We start from the raw sequence: 26,120 nt of genomic DNA, 5'->3' as shown, positions 1-26,120 counted from the left end.
CTAATGGTTTACATCAGGATCACTACATCCTGTTCATTTACACAGTCTCAAACACAGACAAAGAAAACTGTACACCACTTCTGCCTATAGCATCTCTGGTGAGCTGCTGCTGGGTGATGGACAGTGGCTGTGATTTTTCTCCTAAATATATTGACTCCCAGTTCATATTACCAAAGAAAAGTGGAAACGCAAGCCATAAATGGCAAGCTATCTTTAAAATGTTAACCTTGATGAAACATGTTATGGGCTTGTCAAAATGACGGCACCGCCACTGTTAGCAAAAACCACTAATTTAGCAAGTTATTGCACCTTAATGCAGATCTTCACTGGCTTCAAAAATCAATGGTGATCATTGTCGTTTGGTCGATCGCTAAAAAATAAATACAATCTCAGAAAGAATAATAATGTGACTAAACAATCAGAAATGAAGATGATGCACCAGTCAGAGTATCCATGGGGTTATATTTTCAACTAAACAATAACCTTTCCAGAATGATGAATGAACGTGTCAGTGTAAAGTTATTACGATGACAGCAGTAAGCTCAGTGATTCTCCAGGAGATAACAACAGGATCAGATGGGCGCGCTGCCTGTCTCCGTCAGGTTTGTCTAATTAGTGTTGATTATAGAGTGATGTGGTGTCAGGCCTGGACTTGTTGAGGTGACCCCAGAAGCGCTGGGCTAATGAGGCATAAAGACTGATCATCAGAATTACGGACAGCTGCCATCACACTCTCAGTATAGCTTCTGCACCGTCAATACAGACGAGGACACGGTAATAAAGGGATCAGAGGGACGGACTCAGAGTTTTTCTCATTTGACAGAAAATCACAGACAAATATTTCTGATCACTAAGGGCAGGTCCCAATCACAGTTTTGTCAGGATCATGTCCTTTATGGTCAGTTAAAGACCCGTCTGTTTACCTTTGGAAACAGACAGCCTTTGTTTGATCTGACTGTGTCTGATTTTATGGAACTTGGTCTCTCTGCTTTTTCTAATCCATTATCGTGAAGCACTTTGTAACGTCTGCTCTTCAAAGTTGCTGTATCAATAAACTTTACTTACTCACTTCTTTACTTGTTCACTGCTCCCTGCTCCAGAGGCGCTGCTTGTCAAGAGGCAAGGCAGGCAACTGCTTGGGGCTCCAGACCAGTAGGGGGCCCCTGAGCGCTCACAAACTTAAACCAAAGCAATGGAACCAAAATGTGCAAATTTTGCAATGACAGTAGGAAACCTCACTAAGGGAGCCCCATCTGACAGCACTCACTTCCGTTTCTCTGCTAAGCATTGAATTATTGCTGTGAAAACCAAAGCTTGTCAGTGAAAGTCAACAAAGAAAAATGAAGAGAAATGATCTGTCTATAGGAGAGAAAAAAGAAACAGGAAGCAAAAGAGGAGAGGGAGTAAGTGTCAGGACACTTGCAGACATAAGGGTGATGAACACTGGTTGGAGGGCCCCCAAATAGATTTTTTCTTAGGGCCCCAAGAGACTCTAGAATCGCCACTGCCCTGCACTACACAGTTAGTGGTCAAGTGTGTCTCAAATGCACATTTTGAGATTTAAGTAATAGCTCCCTTATCAATAATTGACCACATTGCCGAACATGATAATTAGAATGTGGTGGAGCACATTTGTATTCATTGTTTGACCTTTTAGGGCCACAACAGCAGACATTTGCAAGGTTGTAACTTCACAAAATGTACTAAATCATTAAAAATTCTACTTGTTGTTTTCTCCCCCTGCAGTATCTCTTCTTTTAGTTAGTGTACAGATAATAAAGGCTTGGGATGAATGTTGATTTTCCTCCTAACTTGTAATCTGTATCTCTACAGAGCACTAGTTTGCCCCTGCAGTTTAATTTATTTTTGTTGATGTAAGATCTGTTCGAAATCCTGAGGATGAGCGATAATCTTTTGGGATCACTCAGTCCACACTTGTTTCTGAAAATACTTTTTGCGCTATTTTTGTCAAAATAATTGGAAAATTGGTCTTTAAGTTGTCAAGACAACTGGTCCATCTCCATGCTACGACAAAATAACGAAACACTTTTGGCACATTGTAATAAAACATCTGCATCGCGTTTCATGTTTAATGTCTAATGTCCACATTTGTTCTGTCATGTTCAAACAGCCATCTTTTTATTCTTCTTATTGTTTGATGCCTATTTATACTTATCTTTTGATGTACTTTATTTAATATTACTCGAGTGTTTTACTCAATCTGAACAGCTAATGTCAATTCAGATTATTTTTCTGATGTTACAGAGAAACTACACCAAAGTCAGAGCCGTTTGTGTAATAGAAATAATATCTGCCAACATGTATTTCTTCTGCTAGTATTCATTCCCACCGTCTCTACTTTAGTGCTCAGATTTAGATTTAAATGATTGAGAAAAAGGACTGACTCTGTGTGTACGAGAAGACCCGGAATAAAACCCACACCTCATGATTCACTTTTACTTTGCATAGTAAATTTCTAAAACATGTCCTCATCTCTTAAGCACCTACCGTCATCTTGTTCAATAATGTCAAGCAGAACACTTCAATAATTTGAAGTTTAATGACCAGTGACAAGCCCATAAAGAAGAGGACATGGCAGGATTTTTCAAGAGTTTTTTTTCCCTAACGCAAAGTCGTCATGCTCACTCTCTGCCTCGGCCTTGCTGCTCACCTTGACGTGGTGTGAACTCAGCCGAGATCTGTCCCATGTCACATGGGGAAACATATTGATTGCCTGTCATACCATTTAGCCTGGAGGACATGGATTTTCATAAAATTAGTTGGAGAAATGTTCTGATTTTCCCGCAGTAATCCACCTGGAGTTCAAGGGGCTGTTTTGTCTTGACCCCACCGGTCATTTAATTCCATTTTACACAGGTGTTTCTCAGTACTGCTGCATGCAGGCATTGTGTACGCTCAGAGATAAGAAGCGTTAATATGAAGATTTTATTAATACCAAACGGGGCTTACAGGGATCCCGTGTAGAATTGAGGACCTTTATGTATAGCAGTGATTTATAGCTACAGTATATTATCCATCCTTGAAAGCTGTTCTTTTTCCCCCCCTTATATCTTATTTTACAGTGCAGAACACATCTACAGTACAGTAGCATAACATATGTTTCTATCTAAATGTTGTGTTATATCTGAAAAAAAAATCCCCAAGCGACTTCTATAAAATGCAAATTTACATGTTTGTCCATGTTCTGCAATTATGTTAATTATCTGAAGATTCAGAGACTTGGACTTTGAAGACCAGTGGTCCATGTCGGGTCCCGCCAAATGTATGAATTAACCCTTACCTTCAACGTAAAATGGTATCTTGTTGTTGCTCCAACCTCACCAGACCTTCATTCATAATATTTTGTAATCAAGTGACAAGAGGGGTATTTTGTCACTTGGGTTTCTGACAACCTTCAGATTTTTAGGTTTGGGGTATAGGTATTTTTTGACGGTTGGTTAAGTATATAAATTAAGTTTGTAATCCCTCAGATTTTATTGGATGCGTCCTGAGACTGTGAGCCTTCATATCATAGAGGCATTTAAACTATTTCAAGACAATTGCAGAGGCTGCAAATGCTGAAATATCATATATTAGGCAAAATACACTTCACCATGTTGTTCTAACATTAATACGTATCCCTAGTCTGTCTACAAACCCCCCAATTATGAGAAAAGTCCATCCTCTGTCTTTTTCCTGCTCGACTCTTCAGATAATGTGTGCTCAAACAGGCTGTTTGGAGATTTTCCCTTCATGACATCACAAAGGGTAGTAGCCCCTCCCCCAGGTGGGTGACACTCCCACAGCTAGGTCTTTGTTCTGCCCTCAAAGTCTGCCTTCTCACCGTAAACAATAGGACATGGAGCGAGAAATCCCAAGCAACCCAAGCCCTTCCAGAGAGGGGGCGTGGTCAGATACATTTACATTTAAAGCTACAGACACAGAAACAGCCTGTTCTGAGCAGGGCTGAAATAGAGGGGTTTATAGGCATGACCAAAATGCAGGATCAGAGAAGATTTATAGCAAGAAACTTCACAGACATTGTTGGGGGAGCTCTGAGACTTTTTTTCATTTCAAACTTTTATTTATTCTCGAAAAGACACTTATTTAAACTGGTTGAAAAGGAGGAGAATATGTGACCTTTAGGATAAGATAGGATCAACTTCATTGATCCCACATTGGGGGAAATGTGATAGTTTCAAAAGCTCACAATAGAGGGCAAATTTAATCAGGACTATATAACAAAATGTAAAAGACAAACGTATTTAAAAACCCAACAAAAATGGCAGTACAGCCGGGTAAAGATTGCACATGTGAAACATCCTTTCAAAGATGAAATTGCACTCTATTACTTTACTATAGCTTCTCATAATGTGAACCACACATGTTGCAATGAAAGGTGGCAGAGCAGCATGACCAGTTACTCCTCAGCTAAGGTTATGTGAGTGCCACATGTTTTTATTGATATGAAGCACTTAGGACGCAGCATTTAAAACACAAGTGCTCCGTACAATGTTGCAAATACGTTTCATGAATTATAGAGACTTCTTTAGTGGCAGTAGCACCCAGTTTACTTTATAGTGTCCTGACCCCCCCCCCAGTTCATAATCCTCCCCTGTGTGTGAGTGCAGCGCAGAGCAGGCGAGATAATTCAATAAATTTACTACCCAATGAAACATACAGCTCAGGGCAATAAAGTTGCATAGGCTGCAATTCACATTAATGAAAGCATGTTCCATTAATGTGCTCTGTCAGGGAACATCCATCCCACAGCCACAGTGCATTATTATTCCACACGACTCCATGTGTTTCCAGCCAGGGGGAGCAGGAAGACAATGCATCAAAGAAAAAAACAGCGTAACGTGAGGACAGAAATCCCTCTGGATGGTTGTACAGTCGGCCCACGAGCTGGGAGAAACACTCCTAACATCAAACCTTTATGGGGGAAGCTAAATATAAACACCAGCTTCTCAGAGGCAATCACAAATGGATGAAAGAGGGGGGACAAAGGAAAACTTATCAGACTCCTTCCCCAAACTGTGTTTGATAGGATTATTAAATTGGTTGGTGGCGAGCCAGCCTGGAAGCATGACCCCCATTTTTCAAGAGTTAATGTATACAGGAAGGGTTGCCAAGGTTTCCAGGCTCGTCACACCTGAGCTCCACATTCATAACATGTATAATTGGAATTGGATTTGATCAAATTTAAATGACATTAAACATATAATGTGTCTTGGGTTGCCAGGATGTAGCCTTTTCCAATGCTGGTGTTTTGTGGAATATATGTAGCTACTGATGCATGAAATTAATGGAAGCTTCTTTCAGTCGAGTCTGAGAACAGCTGTTTGATAAAAACATAAAAAGTCCAGGATTGGTCTGTAGAGTGCAGCTGAGGGTAGAAGAAACCTAAATATTAAAGAATCAAAGATGGCAGCAGCAAGTGATGTGGCTGATTAGCAGTGTTGGGAGTGACACGTTACTAAGATTCCAAGTCAATAGCCATTACTTAACGTGAATAGGATAATTCGCATAAAGTAACGAGGGGTGCTTTTAAATTTCCGTAATCGTAATTATAGTATGGCATTCGAAAAGCAATTACATACACTATTGGTTACAGCAAATAGTAGTGGAGTTACAGTAACAAGTTAGTAAGTAACGTGTTAATCTCAACACTGTTAATCTGCCACTACTGTTTGCGGTGACTGATCAACAGTGTTGGAAGTATCGTCAGCATCCTGGGAAAAAGAACGTCACACAGTAAACACATTCAGTCTGACGATCATTCAGGAGGAAATACCGACATAACTTTCCCCATGCTTGAGTTAAAAGATAAGAATATAGCGATGAGTTGTAGTCTATGTGCAGAAGGAAAACTTTGTCCACCGCCAAGAAAAGTCATTCTGTTGTCATGAAGCACCAAGCTAAACAAAACACTTCTACTAAATTAGCTATCAGGGAGCCCGGCGCTACAGACACCCAGAGACCCAGGAGCAGCTCAGGTTAACTCGACAGACTGAGGAGGAGACATTCCATCCCCAACAGGCAAATTATTTTCTGCTATAATCAGTAAAATCATAATAATAACAATCAAACAATGCATTACTTGTGTTTTTTATTTTATTTTCGCACTGAACATTAAACACCCAGCCAGGGTATTTTTCGGTGACTGTCAGTAATGATAGGTATAAATACAAGGTGAGGGTAAACAAATGGTCGGATGGCTGGAGAGGATTTCTGTTAAGCTGAAGTGTCTTGAAAGCTGTGGGAGGCTCACAGTCCTTAATCATTGTTATTTGTCCAATAGTTCATATCACCTACATCTCTACACCAAGGGGAGTATGATGCTTTTACATAAAAAAAAGGCCTAATGACAAATAGCAACATTTCAACTTCTCTGATTATAAGTTATAACCAAATTACTTAATTCTGGAAAAAACGAACGGTCTCATTCACTTATTCATTTTTATTCCTACGTCTTTAAATCAACACAAGTGAGACCTAATTTTGACTCAGCAGAAATATGAGACACCCTCCACAGTTTGGGCTGTCAGGTGACTCTGCAGAGGGGAAGATATAGTCATTTTGGAGTAGCACATGTGTGAAGGATGTGTAAAGAAATGCAGGACTGTGACACATCAGACTTTTGACACCATTGACCATCGGATCCTGTTGTACAGACTGGAGCATTTGCTTGGAATTACAGGGACTGCTTTAAGTTGGTTTGAATCCTACTTATCAGACCGATCTCAGTTTGTACATGTTAATGATGAGTCCTCTATGCACACTAAAGTTTGCCATGGAGTCCCACAAGGTTCAGTGCTTGGACCAATTCTTTTTACATTATATATGCTTCCTCTGGGAAATATTATGAGGAAACACTCCATACAGTTTCATTGTTATGCAGATGATACTCAGCTTTATGTATCAATGAAGCCTGATGGTACCAGTCAGTTATGTCAGCTAGAAACATGCCTTAAGGACGTTAGGACCTGGATGACCAGAAATGTTTTGCTACTTAACTCAGACAAGACTGAAGTTATTGTGCTAGGCCCTAAGAACCTCAGAGAGACTTTTTCTAGTGATGTGACTGTCCTTAATGACATCAACCTGGCATCTAGTACCACTGTTAGGAATCTAGGAGTTATTTTTGATCAAGATATGTCTTTTAGCTCTCACATCAGTCAAGTTTCAAGAACAGCCTACTTTCACCTTCGTAATATATCCAAGATCAGGAATATCCTGTCGCAAAGTGATGTAGAAAAACTAGTTCATGCATTTGTTACCTCCAGACTGGATTATTGTAACTCTCTTTTGTCAGGGTGCTCTGGCAAATCTCTAAAGACTCTTCAACGGGTCCAGAATGCTGCAGCTCGTGTACTGACCAGAACCAGGAAATGGGACCACATTACTCCTGTCCTGGCTTCTCTGCACTGGCTCCCTATACAGTCTAGAATAGAATTCAAGATCCTTCTTCTCACCTACAAAGCTCTAAATGGCCAGGCATCATCTTACCTGAAGGAGCTACTAGTGCCGTACTGTCCCTCGAGAGCGTTGTGGTCCCGGAGTGCAGGCCTGCTGGTGGTACCTACAGTCTCCAAGTGTACTATGGGGGGTAAAGCCTTCAGTTATCGGGCTCCTCTCCTCTGGAACCGCCTTCCAGCCGGGGTCCGGGAGGCAGACACAGTCTGTATTTTTAAGATTAGACTTAAAACTTTCCTTTTTGATAAATCTTATAGTTAGGGCTGGTGCTGGTGTAGACCAGCTCATAGTTATGCTGCTATAGGCTTAGACTACCGGGGGAACTGGCACCCTGAGCTCCTCTCTCTCTCTCTCTCTCTCTCTGCATATACAGTACATCATATTACTGCATGTATCTATCTATAAATCTCAGTCACTAACCACCTACTTTCCTGGGAGCTCTTGAGCTGTCCTAGGCTCCTCAAGATCGTCGGTTGACGGCTTGCCAGAACAACCCCCACCCCACCACTACCCCCTCCCCACCGGATCGTGGGTTGGCGGCCTGCCAGAACAACCCCCCCACACCCCCTCCCCTCCCCACCGGATTGCTGATGGACGGTCTACCTCCCCCCACCCCCTTGCTCTCTATCCCTCTTCCTGCATCTTATCCCATCTCTCCCCCTATCCCTTTCCAAGCCCGGCGCAGTCTAGGCCTGTGAAGACTGTTTCGTCATGAGCCGGGGATCCGGCCGAAGATTTCTGCCTTTTAATAAGGCAGTTTTTTCTTACCACTGTAACTTTTGCTGCTTTGCTAAAGTGCTCATGATGGATAGGCCGGATCTTTGTAACATAGCAATAAGTAAGGTCTTTTACCTGCTTTTTGTAATGTTAACAGACAATGAGTAAGGTATTTTACCTGCTTCTTGTAAAGTGTCTCGAGATAACACTTGTTATGAGTTGACGCTATACAAATAAAAGTTGATTGATTGATTGACTTAGGTTTGAGTGCTGTGTGACATAACACTGTCAGAGGTTAAACATTTGAACCGCCAACATGGTGCTTTGTCTTCTTTTCAACAGGTTGTTTTTGTGCCAAGACCGAGCTCAAGTGATATGTCCTTGAAGGATTGTGTGTAAAAGAAAAGAGATGGCCTGATAAAGTGTATGTAAGCATGTTGGACATTTGCTGGATTACATACAAAGTTGGCATGCCTTTTTGTTTGGTATCATACAAACATTTAATATTGAGTTGTCATAATGCAGAAACTTGGACCGAAATGTGTTTGCTACATAGCTTTTATTTAAATATTTGCTCAGCCTATACCCATGATTCTGGCAGAGTAAAGCAGTGAACTAATAATATATTGTAGGTAAGAGGCTACAGTGTCTTTAGTCCACATAGCGATATAAAAGCTGTAGCGTAACAGAAACTAAGCTCTTTATCTATGAGAGGTTCCATGTCTTCACCCCGTCGTACAGGGTGTAAAGCTTCTTCTTCTATGAGGAATATATTTTAAAATGGCTTAATCTCCAGGCCCAAGCTGAATCTGCTGTTTAGGTTTATTTACAGGATGGAGCCGAGGCGAAGGAAGGACATTAAACCGCACGTTCCAGCACTTTAATCTGTAACCACAAGCTTATCAGCGCCTGCTCAATGCAGAAAACAATTCCTCCCAAGCCAAGAGAATGTAAAATGAGTACACGGTGGGAGTGGGAGTGGGACAACCTATGTCAGACAACTATAATCCACCAACACAAGAGGTCAGAGATCTTAATGGCCTTCCACTGGGGAAATCACAGCAGTTCTGCTCGCACTGCGCCATAAAGAGTGAGGCTAAACACCAGCGACATCAACCAAGCTCAGCACAAACTTTATAATAATCTAAGATAAACATCTGATCCATGAGTTTTCGTCTCATAGTCAAATACAGTTTCCTTTCTTCAGAGATCACTACATAGAAGAAAACACTTTCAGATGAACAGGAGACGTTTGATACTTCTGATTTGTGTGGGTATGAGGTATTTTGCCTGCACTTTCTGCATAACATGTCTTTTATATTTTAGACAAGTTTTAGATTCCAATGATAACTTCGATGCACAGAAATAAGAGGTAGATGAGTGGCAATGCAGGCTGCATTTTTTAGGATGCGTGATTGACCTGAATTGTTTGTGTGCTTTTTAACAGAGGAAAAGCAACTGGATTTGTTAACTTAAGCAGGTGTTGTGCAGGGCTATTAAAAAGCTTCAGACTTCCTCAAAAGAAAGAAAGAGAGAGAAAAGAAAGAAAGAAAAACAAGAGAAGGAAAGAAAGAAAAGAACATGCCCCAGAACACCAGTGGGCCTGACGCTCATGTCTTATTCTGCTTTTAAAAATTAAAAAAAATGTTTGTGAATAAGTATCACTGAGCACCACATGAACTGACATTATGAGGCCCCAAAGGTGTAGTGTTTAAACATCTTCATAATGAGCTTGTATACTGCACACTGCATTCTGAGATGGGTGTATTCAATCAAAGAAAACGAGTATTCAGTTTAAATTCCAGCACAAAAACAATGAACACAGCGCACACAGAATAAAAGAAAAAGAGAGTAAAAAAGTGGTTGAGCAGCTATTTAGCTACAGCCATACAACGGTCCTTAACCTCTGAGGTGCAGAGTAACAGCTAGTGATCTGACTGACAGTCATTTAATGGCAGGCAGCAGATCGGCTGCAGAAAGCATGCTGGGACACCTGGGGCCGGGTCAGAGGTGACTGTGCCCCTATGAGGGGGCGTAAAGGATGTCAAAACCAATCTGTGAAATGTGCTCTGAACAACTTTATGAGCAATCATGAAATGACAAAGCCAGACTAAAAAAAAAATGATAATCTATACATTTGACAAAAAAATGTTTCAGTAAATATAATTGCTAGAAACAAAACAAAACTGTTCATGTTTCTTTTAAGAGCCGCTGGACATCAAGCTGTCATCAAAATTGTCTTATGAATTGGAAATATGCTGCAATGAGGCCGTCAAGCAAAATAAGTTTATTGTATTTTTTTATTTTTTTTAAGATTTATTTTTGGGTTTTTTGTGCCTTTAAAGAAGAGATAGGACAGTGGATAGAGCTGGAAATCAGGGAGAGAGAGAGAGAGAGTGAGGGGGAATGACATGCGGGAGAGGAGACACAGGCCGGATTCAAACCTAGGCCGCCCACTTTGAGGACTGCAGCCTCCAGACATGGAGACATATTTTTAAAGCTTTCTTGGAATTGATTTAATTTGAATGGCAGTTGATTTGCGTTTGACTTATCCGATGTCAGGCACTTTTAATAAGTCAAATCAAGCAATTCATGTGATGCTACATCAATTGCTATTGTAAGCTTAAACACATTCAAGCCATCTTGCAAACAGCTGACTGCATATGAAAAAAAATGGCATGTTCTCAAAAATCTTCCATGTTAAATTGCATTTCAGCAGTCGTTCAAAACCCGACATACATGTATGGCTTACACCTATAATTGGACATCAGGTCCAAACATGTTCTTAACAATTGGCCCGTTGCTGCCTCTACCACACCTGGGCCATGTGTGGTTTCACATGTCTTATTCCAGTGTTGACTGAATATGAGCCAAATATGGGCCGAATGTCTCTACTATATGGGGATGACAAAAATACCCTACACCTCAAGTTATTTTGACCAACACTGAGGCAGCAGAACAATTTGTCCTGTACTACCTGTGAATTGTTTTGGACATGGCATGGATGTGAGAACGGCTCTGTGGCATTTTGAGAAGGTGAACTATAGAACCTCACACATCCTGTCACCCCTCTTCTTCCCCGTGTCCATCACCTGTTTCCCCTGAGCTGCGTGCCTGCTTCCACAGAGGTGAAATCAAGTGGAACCACAATTACAGCAGCCTCCTATTGTTTACAGGACGCTTCTTCACAAAGGACAGACACCTCGGGCAGGCAGGTGAGACAAAGGGAGACGAGGCTGAGAGTGCCCGCTGCAAAAGGTGATACATGATGTGTCATGTAAAAGCTGCAAAAGGTGACACTTCATTCCTGTGAGGAAGGAGCTGCAGAATGTAATATGGAGGGGAAGTATGAAGACTGTGAGGTGGCTTCAGTGACTTAAGGTATGTTTTTGTGTGGGTGTAACCGTCTGGTGATGTCCAGATGCACACATTCCTCCTGTGATTCCTGTGTTCAGGCCTCATCAGAACATTTCACCTCTCTTTTATCTGTCTGCACAGTATCTTAAACCCTGGCATCAAACAGGAACAACCTGTATTCTGTAGTCACATTAACACAACTACAAAAACCCAGAGATGGAAAATGCTTGTAAAGTTGTGAATAACTGTTCTGCACATCTCAGCTTTTTTACAAGGAGGAAAGAAATATATTGTACAAGGGTCTGTGTGATGTACTGACGTACTGTGGGGCAGACAATTCTCAGACATATGTGCCATTTAATGCTCCTTTATACCAATTCACTACTGAATGGAAGAATGTGGGACTTTTTGATCCAGTAGAATTTGCACCAGCAATGAAACCAAAACAAACTGCTGTTGGGCGACACCTCCGCTATTCTGAAGCCTCCGCTCTCCTCCAGCGACACACCTCCAACCCCTCGCCACTCGAGTTCGCATGAAGGAGTTATGAATTAGAACTCACCATAATTAAGCACCATTAAGCGCAAGCGGCGGACAAAATTGTACTTTGCTCGAGCTGCAATTTCCTGTGTCCTGCATTGTTTTGTTAGCAGGCTAATGTTAGCACTCTTTGGTTAGCTCGTAGCTTCATTGTGAGCATAAATTGACAAAGAATGACCGTAGTCAAAAGACAATCAAGTCAATGTGGCACTGATTACAGAGCTCCTCTCTGATTGGTCTGAGAGGTGGGTACAGTAACAGGAGGATAAAAGGTGTGTGAGGTCAACAGACTGGTGGAGGTGTGTCAGTTTTGCGGAGAAGGCTGTGAGAAGAGCACATATTTTTTTCTAAGTTTGATCAGTTTTTCCATTTTTTTTCTACAGAGGACATCTGGTAATAGCATGAATTCATTGTTGTTGTTGTTGTTGTTCATTGTTCATTGTTTAATCACTTTAATTTAAACTCAGAAATCTGCAAAATGCTTGTCCATCCTTTTTCAGTCACAATGCCTTCCATCGAGAAGTACAACATATTCATAGCACCTATATAGTTTGGCCATACAGGCTCAGTTTTCATACCATAGCAGCTGCTTGACTCCATGAGTTAGCCTTCTTGTTGTTAATTGCCTGACAGAATGAGAAACCACTTTGCATGTGTGTGGCCTGCCTAATGCAGTGAGAGCAATATCATTACGAGAAACCTTTCCAGACGCAGACACGATGAAGAATTACAGCACAGATTTCGGCACAACGCAGCAATTACAGGAGCTAATGTGCAATCGTGTTAGCGTTGTGAAATATAAGCCGCTGCCTCCCTGCACCGTGAACGCTTACTCTGTTTTACATCCAGGCAGAGCATCAGAAACCCTCGAGAAGAAGCCGAAGGAGAAGCAAGGCAGAGGGAGAAGGAGACAGAGAAAGGATTTATCTCTCCCTGCAGATGTAAAGAGCGCTACTTGGGCTCCCAGTCAGCAGCCAGGACAGTTTACAAGCTGCAAAAAAGATTGATTGTCTATGGATCGCTGTCCCTGCATGGCTGCCAAACTCTGAGCTAATTAAAGATCACTTCTCCGGAGGAACACTGAGCGGCAACCAAGCACATCCTATTCCCTCTCTTGGAAACATGTTGCTCCAAGTCCCTCCGGAGGAAAAAACCCACCGTATACCAGTTATGCCAGGTGTCTCCATATGTGTAAAATACCATCATCAACAGAGTAGAAACTGTGTTATTGAACTTGTTTTAAAACTTTGCCTGACATTCACCTGTGGCAACATCAGGGACGTAGAAGAAGCAGGATATATTTTTTTTCAAACAAGACGAGCCATTAAAAAACCTGAATGGCTGCAATCACCCCGTTCTTCTTTGATAAAATGTTGCTTCAATCTTTTAGCGAGAAATACACTGAGGTATTGGCTAATCAGTTTGCATTCATTTCTCTGCACGTGTTCATTTCACATCGCAAAAGAAGCAGCGTCACACATGGAGAGCTGCTGGCCAGCGTTTGGTAGAAGACAGCATACAGTATGTGTCTGTGAAGATTTGAAACGAATACATTGATGAGGAAAGATATCGTCTGATCTGACTTTTTTCATTTGAATCAAGACTATCATCATAATGATGAGGAGAAAAGGTTTCTCCACTTCAAACAATTGTAAGGAACCTGTACATAATATACGAACAAGAAGCCCCTTATACATTGCTTACTCAACAGATACTTATTATATATTATATCTGTGGTATTTATGTTCAACACATGGAGGCTGAGAGGCAGGATTTGGAGGTGTAATGGGGGGGAAATGGTGGAAATGCTTGTTTAAAGGTGGGCCTCTTGTGCTTTGGCAAATGTGATATCACACACTGGAACAAACCGTTGCAGATTCAACAAATGTGTAACTACAGCAGGGCTTTGTTATGACACTGTGGCGGACTCACAATGTAAAAACAGGCTAGTTTCAATCTCTGTGCCAAGGCTGAAGAGTCTACAGTTAAGATTATGATATTATTCTTAACATCTTCACATTCATCATACCACAAAGTGAGAGTAGTGTTCTCTTAAAAAATCTGGTGAAGTCCCTGAAAGTGTGCAAAACGTGTGCTTTCAGTTTCCTTCCAACTTGTTGCATCATGGGTATTATACATATTATTATGCCCCTTTCAGCACAGGGGACTTCACGAGACACTGACCTCTAAGTCTGCAAGTCAAACTGTTCACTTTGGATATGTGTATTATGCCAAGTCAAGGCCGTAACATTTTTGGTTTGAGTGTCAGCAGGCTAATAAGCTAATAGGCACTTAACAAAGAGCTCAGCAGAGGTTGCTGAAAATAACCTGTTTAGTGGATATTCGGTCATAAACCAAAGCACTGAAAGGATTGAAATTTAGACATAATGAAAGCTAATCCTCTGAAGAACATACTAGTCTCAAACAAATGTAATAGAAATTAATTCACCCAATTCAACCAAGCACAACACAAAAATTCTACCCTTATGTTGGTATGACTCATTCATAGACAATCTCTCTCCCTTGCTCGTCCTGCTTCCCTAACCACGTGATGCAGGGCGATAAGTTTGGTTATAACCAGATGAGGAAATGAGCCCATTCATCCATGATTTATTATTTTAATTAAAGGACCAATATGTAAGTTATCTACTCAATTAAATCATAGAATTACCTTACTATATAATCAGACATTAAGGAAACACACTAGGCTGTAGTGCTGGCTTCTCTGACCACAATACAGCAACCAGTATGTCCTCTTTCAAAGTTTAGATTCCAGTGCTGCATGGTCTGTATTTGTTTTGACCAGAGAAGTAGGCGGTTTTAAGGCACCAACACACAGGAGTTTTGGACGCCCCTCGGTTTGCCAGGCAAATGTCAAACCAACAGGTGTTGCAGCGATGGAAGCGAACAAGAGAACTGGTTCAGATACAGCTAATTCTACCCTAGAAAACCGTAAAAGCCTCTGCATGTTCCTAGTAAGCTCCACGAGCAGAAACGTGCTCAAACTAGGATACATATTGGAGATGCTTTTGAAAAAATGGAGAGATGTTAGAACGATAAAAAGGTTTCGAGACCGATGAAGAGCTGGCTAAACACTGAAGCTTCAGTGTCTGAGACATAACCTGCATGCACATTAACTCTAGGGAGGAGGGGACTGGGGGAGACGGCTCTCTCAATAGTTTTGAATTTGGACTTCAGTACCAATTCTAAACACCAGGTGTCAGAGTTACATATTGCTCTAACATTTTGCGTTTCAGGTCTGTACCGCTAGTCTCAAGTCCTCTTCAACACAGCATGATGTTCATGTAGTAACTAACATATTTAAAGTGAAATAAACAACCAAGCAGAGTAAGCTTTATGGCATGGCTACATATGATCAACAAGTTCTTCACTGACAAACTGTCAACCAGGAGAGAAGTACCAAATATGGTCCATTCTGGCTCCAAAAAAACAAGATTGCAACAGCGAAAATCCAGAACATAAGATCTAAAAACAATTCTGCTAACAAGTAGTGTCTAACAGTGTCTACGTACAGTTTCTTTAAAAACCAAACATAGAAACACACCATCATCTTAGGCCATCTGACAGAGTGTGTGCATATGGCTGTCACAGTATTGTGTGCATCATTATGTAATGAGAAGTGATGAGTCAGGGAGCGTATGCATGCAGACGTACCGGTGCAGGAGTATTCGTCCACTCTGATGAAGCCTGGCAGACAGTCACAGCGATGGCTGCCGGGCAGGTTGACACACACCGTGTTGGATTGGCAGTAATGCATCTGAGTCGCACACTCATCGATATCTGGGGACAAACAGAACAGATAGAGAGGATTGATAAAGAGTTCTCCATAGACACTCAGGACACAGAGAGAGATAGCTCTGGCGATGGAGAAGGCAGGTAGATAAAACTCATTTAACACGGATGCATTTATCTGATTAATCAGGCGGAGTCGATCGGTGTCACCTTGCTTCTAATACAGTATTTAATTTAAGGGGTTCAAAAAAAGGATCCAAAATTGCTTACGACAGCCTTTTACAAAAGCACTCCAGGACACGCTGCCCCTAAAATCTTCCTGACTTTCCTTTTCACATATGCACCTTTCAGGGGGAGACTTTCCTTTGGGTGGGGTGTGGTAGGGTGGGGGTGTCGTCAGGAGGCAGGACATGACATTCAGTATAAAGGATTACAGGCGGAGCAAAACAGTCTGACTCTATTATGACCGTTTGTGCTTTTATATCAATTCTACATGTTGGATGTATCCACAGTATTAACTAAAGACTGGAAAAGAACAAACTAGTGAGCAGAAAAGAGTGACATGCAGCTTAATTCGCTCCGGTCGCTCACTGCAGTCGTGCCCCTTCATCCTTGCCCTCTCCCCTGTGGGGAATTCTTCCTGAATATTTCCTGCTGGGTTCACACATCAGCTCATCCCAACATCCCAAGGAAATTTAATTGGTGGGCTGGAAGGAAAATCAGGGCAAAGTTGGAGTGAAAAATGTGTCTGTTTGCAGCTCACCCTGAAAATTTAAGGCAATTTTGGGGTGTTTGTTCAAGTTAAATAACATCTAATAACACAGATGAATAAGGCTTATTGTTGTAAGGAGGACTTATTTCCCCATGCAAAAATGTATGAACCACAGTGTGTTTTTTTCTTTACAGCAAATGAGTATGAGGTACGAAAAGGCCTAGACAGAAGGAAACGGAGAATAAAATGGACAAATAGGAGAAGAGAGAAAGTTAAAGGCGGACATAAAACAGAGGGCTCAGAAATGAAAATGGCAGAAAGGAAAGAGGATGAAAAAGGAAATCAGATGAGACAATGACCTATAAAACGAAGAGGATTAAGGACAGCAGGGAGAGTAGAGCATCTTTCCCTGACATCAATAACGTTGGGCTAAATTGTCACATTACATCCCCTCTTCATCGAGTACCTCTCTTCCTAATGTAGCTTGAAAGACATTGTATGAGCATTAAAACACAGAGCTCAGGGAGGCATTAGATGAGCTGGAGTGTTGATGAAACGGGATCAGAAACGCACAAGGGAGGTGTTATGCAGGAGGGCTGAAATTTGGGTGTGTGTGTGTGTGTGTGTGTGTGTGTGTGTGTATGTGTGTGTGTGTGTGTGTACACAGTTTTGAGTATTTATATGGAAGTGAGCAGCAGAGAAGCAGCTTTCCTGAGGCTATAACAGGCCTTTCCACCACTTAAGGGAGGCGGTATGCTACACTTAAGGGAAAGGGAGAAAGTGAGAAGAGTATTTCCATATCCTCTCCTTGGATAAATACATTCCAGCTTTGAGGTCTTCAGCTCACACTGTCCACCCTCACAACAGAATGAATTTGTATGGAGTATGTAATTGACTTACATGCAAGAGCCAGAGGTTTTTTCTCTGAAAATTTCATCCTCGGAGAGTGTACAGTAGGAGCGTTGAATTGCACAATCAAAGGGAGACGGATCGTGTATTCAGGCGTACAAAGCCTTGCCGGCCTTCAGCATAAAAACGCATTGATCTGCTACATCAAAAACATCTGAACTTGCTCAAGCGCAGGAGTGCTCGAGGCTGCGAAGAAGTACCTGAATCCAATTTTCATCTCGTCATGAAGTCCTTCTACGCCCAGAAACCTGCTAATTTAATTATAATATATTCGAGGACGGGCGCCAAAGAGTTGTTCAAGCACGAGGATGGCTTGCGTGTTATGTCTCGGAAAACGCAGCCTCAATAATTCAAAGTCGAGAAACTCGCTGCCTTTGTTCGCTTTCATTTAAAGGGGGGGGGGGGGGGGGAGCATCTACTGTCAGGTCTGACAATGATGAGGCTTTCTGATCTTTGTCCTTTTTTTCCAAGAGGCCTGTTGTCCCCTGTGCTTGTGCTTCTGACCGTCTGTGTGTGGGCGAACGTGTTCGCCCTCTGCAGCCTCCTCTGGGAGTGTCGTAGCGTGGTGAGGTCTGCTGACAGAACTGGAGCTGTCATTTCACACAGGATGGGAATTCATTTCCCTGGATTTGCTGGTGTGTCTCTCCCTGTTTCCCCCACCTCCCACCACTACTCCTCCTCCTACCTCCCCCCCCCCCCCCCTCCAGCCCAGACCTTCTCCTCCCACCACTCCTCCTCCTCTTCCTCATCCTCCTCCTACCCCCCCTCCAGCCCAGACCTTCTCCTCCCATCTCCCTCCTCGTCATACTCCTCCTCTGAGCTCACTTTCTTCATCTCGCTGCTGCTTTATTCATGCTGTGATGTAGGTCAGGGCTGAGGAGGGGAACAGCTAAAAATAAGGCAGGATAGGAGTCTCTGCGTGCATGCATTTGCGTGTGTGTGTGTGTGAGAGCGAGAGTGTGTGTATGTGTGTGTGTGTGTGTGTGTTTGTTTGCACCAGCTCATTCTCTGTATGTTGGGAGAGAGAGAGAGAGAGAGAGAGAGAGAGAGAGAGAGAGATTGTGTCTGGCTGTGGAGTGTTTAAATGGTGTGAGGCAGAAAGAGAGAAGACTAATTTTGTGTGTCTGTGTGTGTGTGTGTGTGTGTGTGTGTGTGTGTGTGTGTGTGTGTGTGTGTGTTTGTTTGTTTGTATGTGTGTGTGCCTGCACAGAGGACAGGGAGTGATGCATGTGTGCACCATTATGTGCCTCACCCCTCACTGTACAGAGGTTAATGGAAACAGCTTTCTATCCAACAGCCATATTGTCTCCTGCTGACTTAAAAATTCCTTCATTTCCTCGCCTGTAATCTGTGTGTTTCTACATGTGTGATCATTCTCTTGCAGCAGCTCATCCATTGGTCTGTTTGAAGTCCAATGGATGAAGCCGCCACACTTTTTTCTCAAGAGGTTTCTATTCAATGTCAGAAGAGTTTATCAATTTCCTTTTTAGGTTTTCAGTTGGTTTGTAGCTCAGCAGGTGTTTTCAAAAACAGAGTGCTGTGAAGCTCCTGATAGAGCACGTAGTTCTTCACTCGACCAGAACTACTTCCGTCCAAATGCCATAACCCCTCCTGATTCAAATCCCAACCTTACCAATGCCTCCTACACATGCGCACACACACACACACACACACACACACACACACACACACACACACGCCATTCGCAAGCATTCATGCACGCACAGATCCCATTTACACAGCAATCAGCATTCCCCTCTTCTGTGACCTCTCTCACTCTTCTCTCTCTCTCTCTCTCTCTCTCTCTCTCTCTTTCCGTCTCTATTTTCATGCACACAGAAGTTAATTTCACCCAGCAATTACACTCAGTGATAATTGAAGCTTTCACCAAGCATTGCTTTGCTTTCACACACACACACACACACACACACACACACACACACACACACACACACACACACACACACACATACACGCACACACAAAGAAAACAGAATATTTCATTCAATTTCATCTAATGCACTTGGTGTAAACAGCTAATCATTTTTTTTTTACAGCTTCACTGAAACCCAATAATCAACTGAAACCGTGTAAATGAGAAAAAAAAGAAAAAGTTTTTCTATAATAGTCAGTTTTACTATGTCTATATAGCAGGTTTAAATCACTGCAGAGCAACATTAATATAGGAAATGAGATTTAACGGCAAGGAAACTCTTTTCAGTAAACATAACGATGGAGAAGTTTTTGACTGCAGGCAAAGTTGTCTCACTATGTTGGGAGGTTATTGAAGTACAGTATTGTAATTACTTTATTTTTATTTAAAAGGAAGGCATGTGAGCAAGGAAAACAAATACAGTAGCTAAGCTCCCTCACCCCAGCAGTATTGAGGGTCACCCTGTTGATTCTGTGACTGATTAGAACTTCATTATTAAGATGGTCTCCAATGCATGGTCTGGTCTGAATGTGTTGCATTGGCACAGGAATATGACTTTAATAGCTCCAAGTTGTGTTATCAAATCTGTGTTTTTACTGTTCATCCATGAATTATATGGGTTTTTTGTAGCGATCTACGTGGGCTCAGAGTTAGTTGAGAAAAGCTCGACTGTTGCTTAACCACAATGAATTTGTGTGTGTGTGGTTTAGATGTGTTAAAAACAATAATGTTACATTTTTTGGAGTTGTTTGAAAGTAATATTAAGTAGGCAGTCAGGGTGAAAGTATTGAAAGATATCTGCAGACCGAGGCCAGAGGCTCTGCTCCTCAGCTGAGCTCACATCGACAGACCTCAGACCGGAGACCTTGTTCTACGGGCGCCCTCAGTCCTTCTTGTCAACATCACTTCTAGTGTGCACGAAGGAGGATCTGTAGGAGGCCTCTGAGCTCAAGGAAACTGAGGTTTGCTAAAGTTTGCTCTTCAAACTGATATAGTTATGCAAAAGGGTTGTGCAGTTCTAGCACACTGAAGAGGATTCATAGAAAGTTCAGAAATCCAGTCTGAGAGATGAGAGTTCAGGGAGAGGCCCAACTCTGAAGAGATGTTGAAAAGGACAGTCAGTGGCCCTAGATGAAAAAGAAAGGACTCCACTTTGTCCCAAAAGGGGCGAAAATGGTTTCTGGAGAAATGGTTTCAAATCCTGCCCTTCTTTTGAATCCAAAAAGTGCCTGGTTGCTGTCCCTTTTCTGTCTGTGCTGGACTGGGGTCAGGTCCTTAATAAAAGGCATGCCTCTTCTTAAAGCCTATACATGCTCTGGACTCTGTGTATCATGGAGCTTTCAGGTTCATCACTAACTTTAAAGCCCTACCTCTTCATATTTAGTTTGCATATATTTTGGATGGCTGGGCTCAGCCTTAGGGATAGAGATTAGAGATAGAGATAGGGTTAAGATGCCCCCCTTTGGACTTTTTCCGGGCACACCCAACTGGAAGGAGAACCCCGCGGTAGTCCCAGAGTTCGCTGGAGTGTTTATATATCCCATTTGGTATGGGAACACCTCAGAATCCCCCAGGATGATGTGGAAAATGTTAATGGGGAGAGGGAAGTCTGGGTCGATTTATTTCCCCTGCAGACACGCGACCCGACTCCTGATAAACAGAAGAAACCAAATGGATGGTTTTCTTTCTCTACACGTTGACTTAAACCATGATTACAAATCTATTTTTAGGTTTACATCCCTTGCTATATCAGTCCGAAGAGTACAGGAAAGTACTGTATAATCTTCAATCCCAGGAAGTCGTCTTACTCTCTGTTCCTAAGTTCCAAACTGACATGGGGGAAAAGGCTTTTAAGTTTGCTCGGAGTCGGAGACAGGAACACCTATAGGTGATACATTTATAGTTGTGTGTGATTTCAACAAATATTTGCTGTTTTTATTTCATATTCTGTGTATTTTAATGTTTTATAGACTTGTACGTTTTTGTTTTGTTTGGATGCTCATTGTCAGAAAGTTTGTTAACTGTGCTGTTCTTGAACAAAGAGACTCTTTCTTTCCTTTCAGTACAGCAGAGATGACACACAGCACCCACTCTATAACACAGAAGATTCCATAATTTACCTCGCCTAGCATGTCCAAGCTGTGCAATTCTGAAAAATCGTACATATACCTATTTAAAACTCTGCCTGAGCTCGGCTGAGAAGTGATGTAATAAAGTCTTCTTATAATGTACCATACAGCCTGAAGCAGGAACACTGATGTTATCCTGAGTCACTATCAAACACATGACTTCAATTACACTGCATGGACAACAACTGAAATGAAGGTTTAATTCTTTCTACAGTAAAACTTCAGAGATGTGACCTCCACGCCCATACATGTGAAGCTTTGATGTATTTCACACTGGAGGTCAGAACATCAACTGTCATTGGCTTATCTTGAGTTAAAAAGAAACCACATGTTCTTTTATTGTTTGCTACTGTGCAACTTGAAAAGCACGAGCCGTCATGGCACTGAAACTCATTATGTTTGAAATTCAAGGGAAGTTTAGAGATGATTGGATGATTGGATGATTGGATGTGTCCATCAGCAGTTTGCATGCAGTTAAAAGCGTGATATTAGTTTCTGTCTGAGCTTACAGAAGATGCTGATGTTATTTTATGCATCCATTAAGTACTGGCTCTCACCTGCTTCTATCTCTATAAATAAAAAATAAAAACATTTGCTTTGTTTAGTTTTTTTTTGTTGAACAATGAACCCAATATTTGAAGTTAAAGTTGTGGCTCTGTTTGTATTTCTGTAATAAAACAGTAACTTGTTTTACTTTTTCTGCAAAAAAAAAGTCTTGTTGCTGCTACTTTTGTGAATCTGATCTTTTACGATGATGTTTTATATATGCATGCAGCTTCTCAATGACAAATCTTTGGATCGTGTTTACTACGGAGCATTGAAGTTTATAACAGATGTTCCTAGAACCCTTTTTCAAGCTCCTGCTTCAGAGTAGGTACCATGCAGGTGCCTACTCTGAAGCAGTGTAGACGGAGAAAAAGTCCCCATGGTGTGTAGTTCTCAGACAACTCCCTAGTGGCTAGTTCGTCATCAAAAAGTCCCCAGAACCTTTTGGTCCGAGTTGACTGGCCTGCATTGTCTATTCATAGACAGAATCATTGACATGTCCTTATTAACAAGTCTATAATTAACCTGCTTACATGTTGGGAGCCTTTTGCGACCCAGTCTTGTTGCTGCCCCCAAAGTGCGCTTTGAAATAGGGTAAAAGTAGTTTCAGGTACACTGCTCCTGCAGCTTGGAAGCAGGAGCAGCTGCCCTAGAGCTGGTCTCTTTATATCTTTTCCAAAGTAGATTGAAGGCATTGGAGGAAGATGCGTCAGGCTGTAGATGCTTAGAATAATGACTTTCTGCTCCATAACTCAGGATTTGTTGATCTGTGTTTGTAATTTCTTTGTGTTTTATGTCTGCAGCTTGTTAAATGTGCTGCTGCCTGCTGTGGCCAGGACTCTTTTGTAAATGAGATTTTTACCTCAATGAGGCTTTCCTGGTCTCTCCACGCCGATAAAGCAAAACCAAAAATGTCATCAAGGCTGAAGGTATCATAATGTTAGAACACCTAATTGAACTACAGATACTTAATTTGCCAGCTCATGTAGGATATTTTTTAAGTATTTCAGGTGGTCAGCTTATTCTGTTTTGGTGGATATTTGGGTTACAAACTTCCGTCTTGTTGGCCTTAGAACACATTTCCACAAATCTGTTCATTTAATCTGAGTACAAATTTCTTGCCACGTGATTGACAGAGAGCTGAGCATTATGTGAATTAGTTCTGATATGAAAGCTCTCAGCACAGTGAAACATGGATACAAAGAAAATAGTTTCCCTTGTTGCTGCGGTTGACTTTCATCATCCCTGCTTGGAGGATTTTTTTCATTAGGCTATATGTAAGAATGAACTACAAGCTAAAAAAGGCCTCCTATGAAGTTTGAAACCAATCTCAGCCAGCAAATGACACTCCATGGTAATTGTGTCTTACATATAGCGTTGCCTGTAACAATGTCACCTTGTAAGGGAAAGAAAGTGAGCCTGGTTCTCTCCCACTTTACCCTCATCCATTCATCCTGAGGCGAGGGAAGGGGGTTCGACTTCTGGCACAAACTTGAAAAGAGCTGTAGTGTTATCCTTTAATAAGGGCCGAGCCATGGAGAGTGCCAAATGACTCTCAGTGACGGAGGTTGCTACTCCCTTATGAGGGCACACATAGGCCTCAGATGGTTGAACTCAGTGACTAAACTCTCTTATCTTTCTGTGCTGCAAACAAATCAAACACAAAAAAAACCCACAAAGATCAACATACAGCGCAGGAAGACGCCTCTCTCTTGTGCTCAGTTTCCCCCTCCAAGAGCCAGAGGAGGAAAGAAAAAGGAACTGCTGATGCATTTAATTAGAAAGCCTTCAGAAAGCAGCAGCTCTTATCGTTATCCTTGTCCTTCTAGAAGACACATGCAGAGCAGCAAGGGCTCTGGTTTAGGAACATGCTGTTTGCGTTGTTTCAAATAGCACGGTTCCTGGGCAGGAGAACTCAAAGATTTGATTTTGTAGAGAAGGAAACAGAAGCGGGTATCATATGCACATTTCCATTCGCATTAAATCGATCCAATACGTGACTTTGGGGGATCTTTTTACATTGGTCTTCATCAAATGACGTCTGATGTTTACATACCCCAACACGTTACACCAAAGTATACTTATTTTTTAACCTTGCATTTGCGTACACAACCAGCTGCATAATAGGGTAAATGTGTGCAATGCACTGTGCGTGATACTGAAGGAGACCTCTAGAGGGCGCAGCAGAGAGTTCAGGCCATATGCATCTACCAGACATGCCAACACTCATTCTATGGCCCCTCTGTATTTTACTGGTCCTGTCTGTCTGTCTCCAGGGCTGCAGACTTGTGAGCAGAGTAATCAGCAGAAAGAGACACACCTGGGCCCGCAGCCAGTCTTTGTTCAACCTCGGGGGAGACCCCGACACCTCATCCAACCACACATCTTTGCTTTGAGTTTCTTTGTCTTTTCATCTTTGCACCCATACGTTACATTTCCAATCACCCACATCTTTACAGATTTGTTTTTCATGTGCAAACTGCATCTTGCAACTGTGTCAAATTAACTTTATATTATATAAAGTAAGTTATATATATATATATATATATATATATATATATTATAACTTTATAGGAAGTATAGTTAAGATCTTTGTATCTCTGACATTAAACAGCTGTTTGTTGTATATGGGAAAATTGGGGCATCAGTAGCTCAGTCTGTATGGACTTGTATGGACTGTATGGACCTTCTGGTTGATAACCAGAGGGTCGCCAGATCAAGTCCCTCGCAGACCAAATCTGGAAGTTGGTCTGGTTGCAGGAGAGGTGCCGGTTCACTTCTTGAGCACAGCCAAAGTGCCCTCACGTAATGCACCAAACCCATCCTGTGGGCAGCCCCCTCACTCTGACATCTCTCCATTTAGTTAGCATGTCAATAGGATCCTGTCTGTGCATGTGTGTGTGAAGCATGTCTCAATAACAGTGTGAAGGGTATACCCTCCCTGTTCTTTTATTAGTATTCCTAAACAGCATACTTTCTGCGCTAACTCATTCAGCAGCCTCCCTTTGATCAGCTATCTTCACATGTTTATCAATGGTACATTTTCACTAGATCTGCAACAATAAAACCATGCAAAGAAGTCATTGTCATACATTTTGATAATGTATCAATATTAAAGAGTTTTTAAAGCAAAGTTGTCAAAGATTTCTGCTAAAATGTCAGGGTTTGTTGCCTTTATACCCTTTAAAATTTTGGTTTAACAGAAGAAGCAATTAAAGATGTTACATTTGGCCCTGGAATATCAAAATAATAATTTTCACAACTTTCCAACATTTGGTCCAGAAAGAATGTATCACTTCATCATCGAAAAATAAATGGCCGTATCAATAACAAAATAATCCTTGGTTGCAGCCCTAGTTTCTTCTGGCTTCTGTCTGAAGGCTTGTGCAGAAAGAACGCAGACAGGAAGTGATTAGAATAAATTAACATGGTTTAAATTTTGTTCCTATTGGTTTATGAAAAGTTAACTTCCCTCCAAACTTCGATCCATGTATAAGCCTGATTAAGGTGTTGTATATGTAACCTTCTTATTTTGAAATGTTAAAATGATTATAAACTAACCCTAGGCCAAATGTGAAAAGAAGACGGTTTAATCCATCTGTCACTCTGCCGTTCCAAAAACAAGCTGCCATTTTACTGAGCCGAACACTGACAGACTTTCTGACATGCACTCTCTCACAAGACTCAAACCGTGATAGAATCCTTCTGTCAGGCAGAGCGGAGCAGTTTACCTACATGACAGGTGCTCTACGTGTGAGTGTGTGCTGGATGTTCACACAGGTATATTTACTGCCAAGCTTAGAAAAGTACACCTGAGTGCCCACTAACTGAAATAAATCCATATATCAGGCGGAGGTAGGCGGTGCAGTGTCTCACAGATAACTGCACAGCTGAGATCTTATTGTTGAGAGTGAAATCCTGAAGGCGAACCGAATTTGCGTTGTCGCTGCAGAGAGATGTATATCACAGAGGGAAGACACAATCCTCTGTAGTAGTCCCTGAAGCTTTGTGATGAAATATATTATTACAGAGTGGAGGATGTGTC

General features: G+C 41.7%; 1 protein-coding gene across 1 annotated transcript in view; it reads right to left on the bottom strand.

Moving 5' to 3' along the window:
- LOC132991998 (protein kinase C-binding protein NELL1-like) overlaps nucleotides 1-26,120 on the bottom strand; it is a 259,382-nt gene that overhangs the window by 60,675 nt on the left and 172,587 nt on the right. Inside the window, exon 13 of the mRNA XM_061061100.1 lies at nucleotides 15,769-15,894. Within this exon, the coding sequence (XP_060917083.1) occupies nucleotides 15,769-15,894 (126 nt within the window). The remainder of the gene's footprint in view (nucleotides 1-15,768; nucleotides 15,895-26,120) is intronic.

Source organism: Labrus mixtus, chromosome 1 (genome assembly GCF_963584025.1).
Source record: "Labrus mixtus chromosome 1, fLabMix1.1, whole genome shotgun sequence".
Lineage (NCBI taxonomy): Eukaryota > Metazoa > Chordata > Actinopteri > Labriformes > Labridae > Labrus > Labrus mixtus.
The sequence above is the reverse complement of the archived record's forward strand: the minus strand, read 5'-3'. Positions and strand labels throughout refer to the sequence as shown.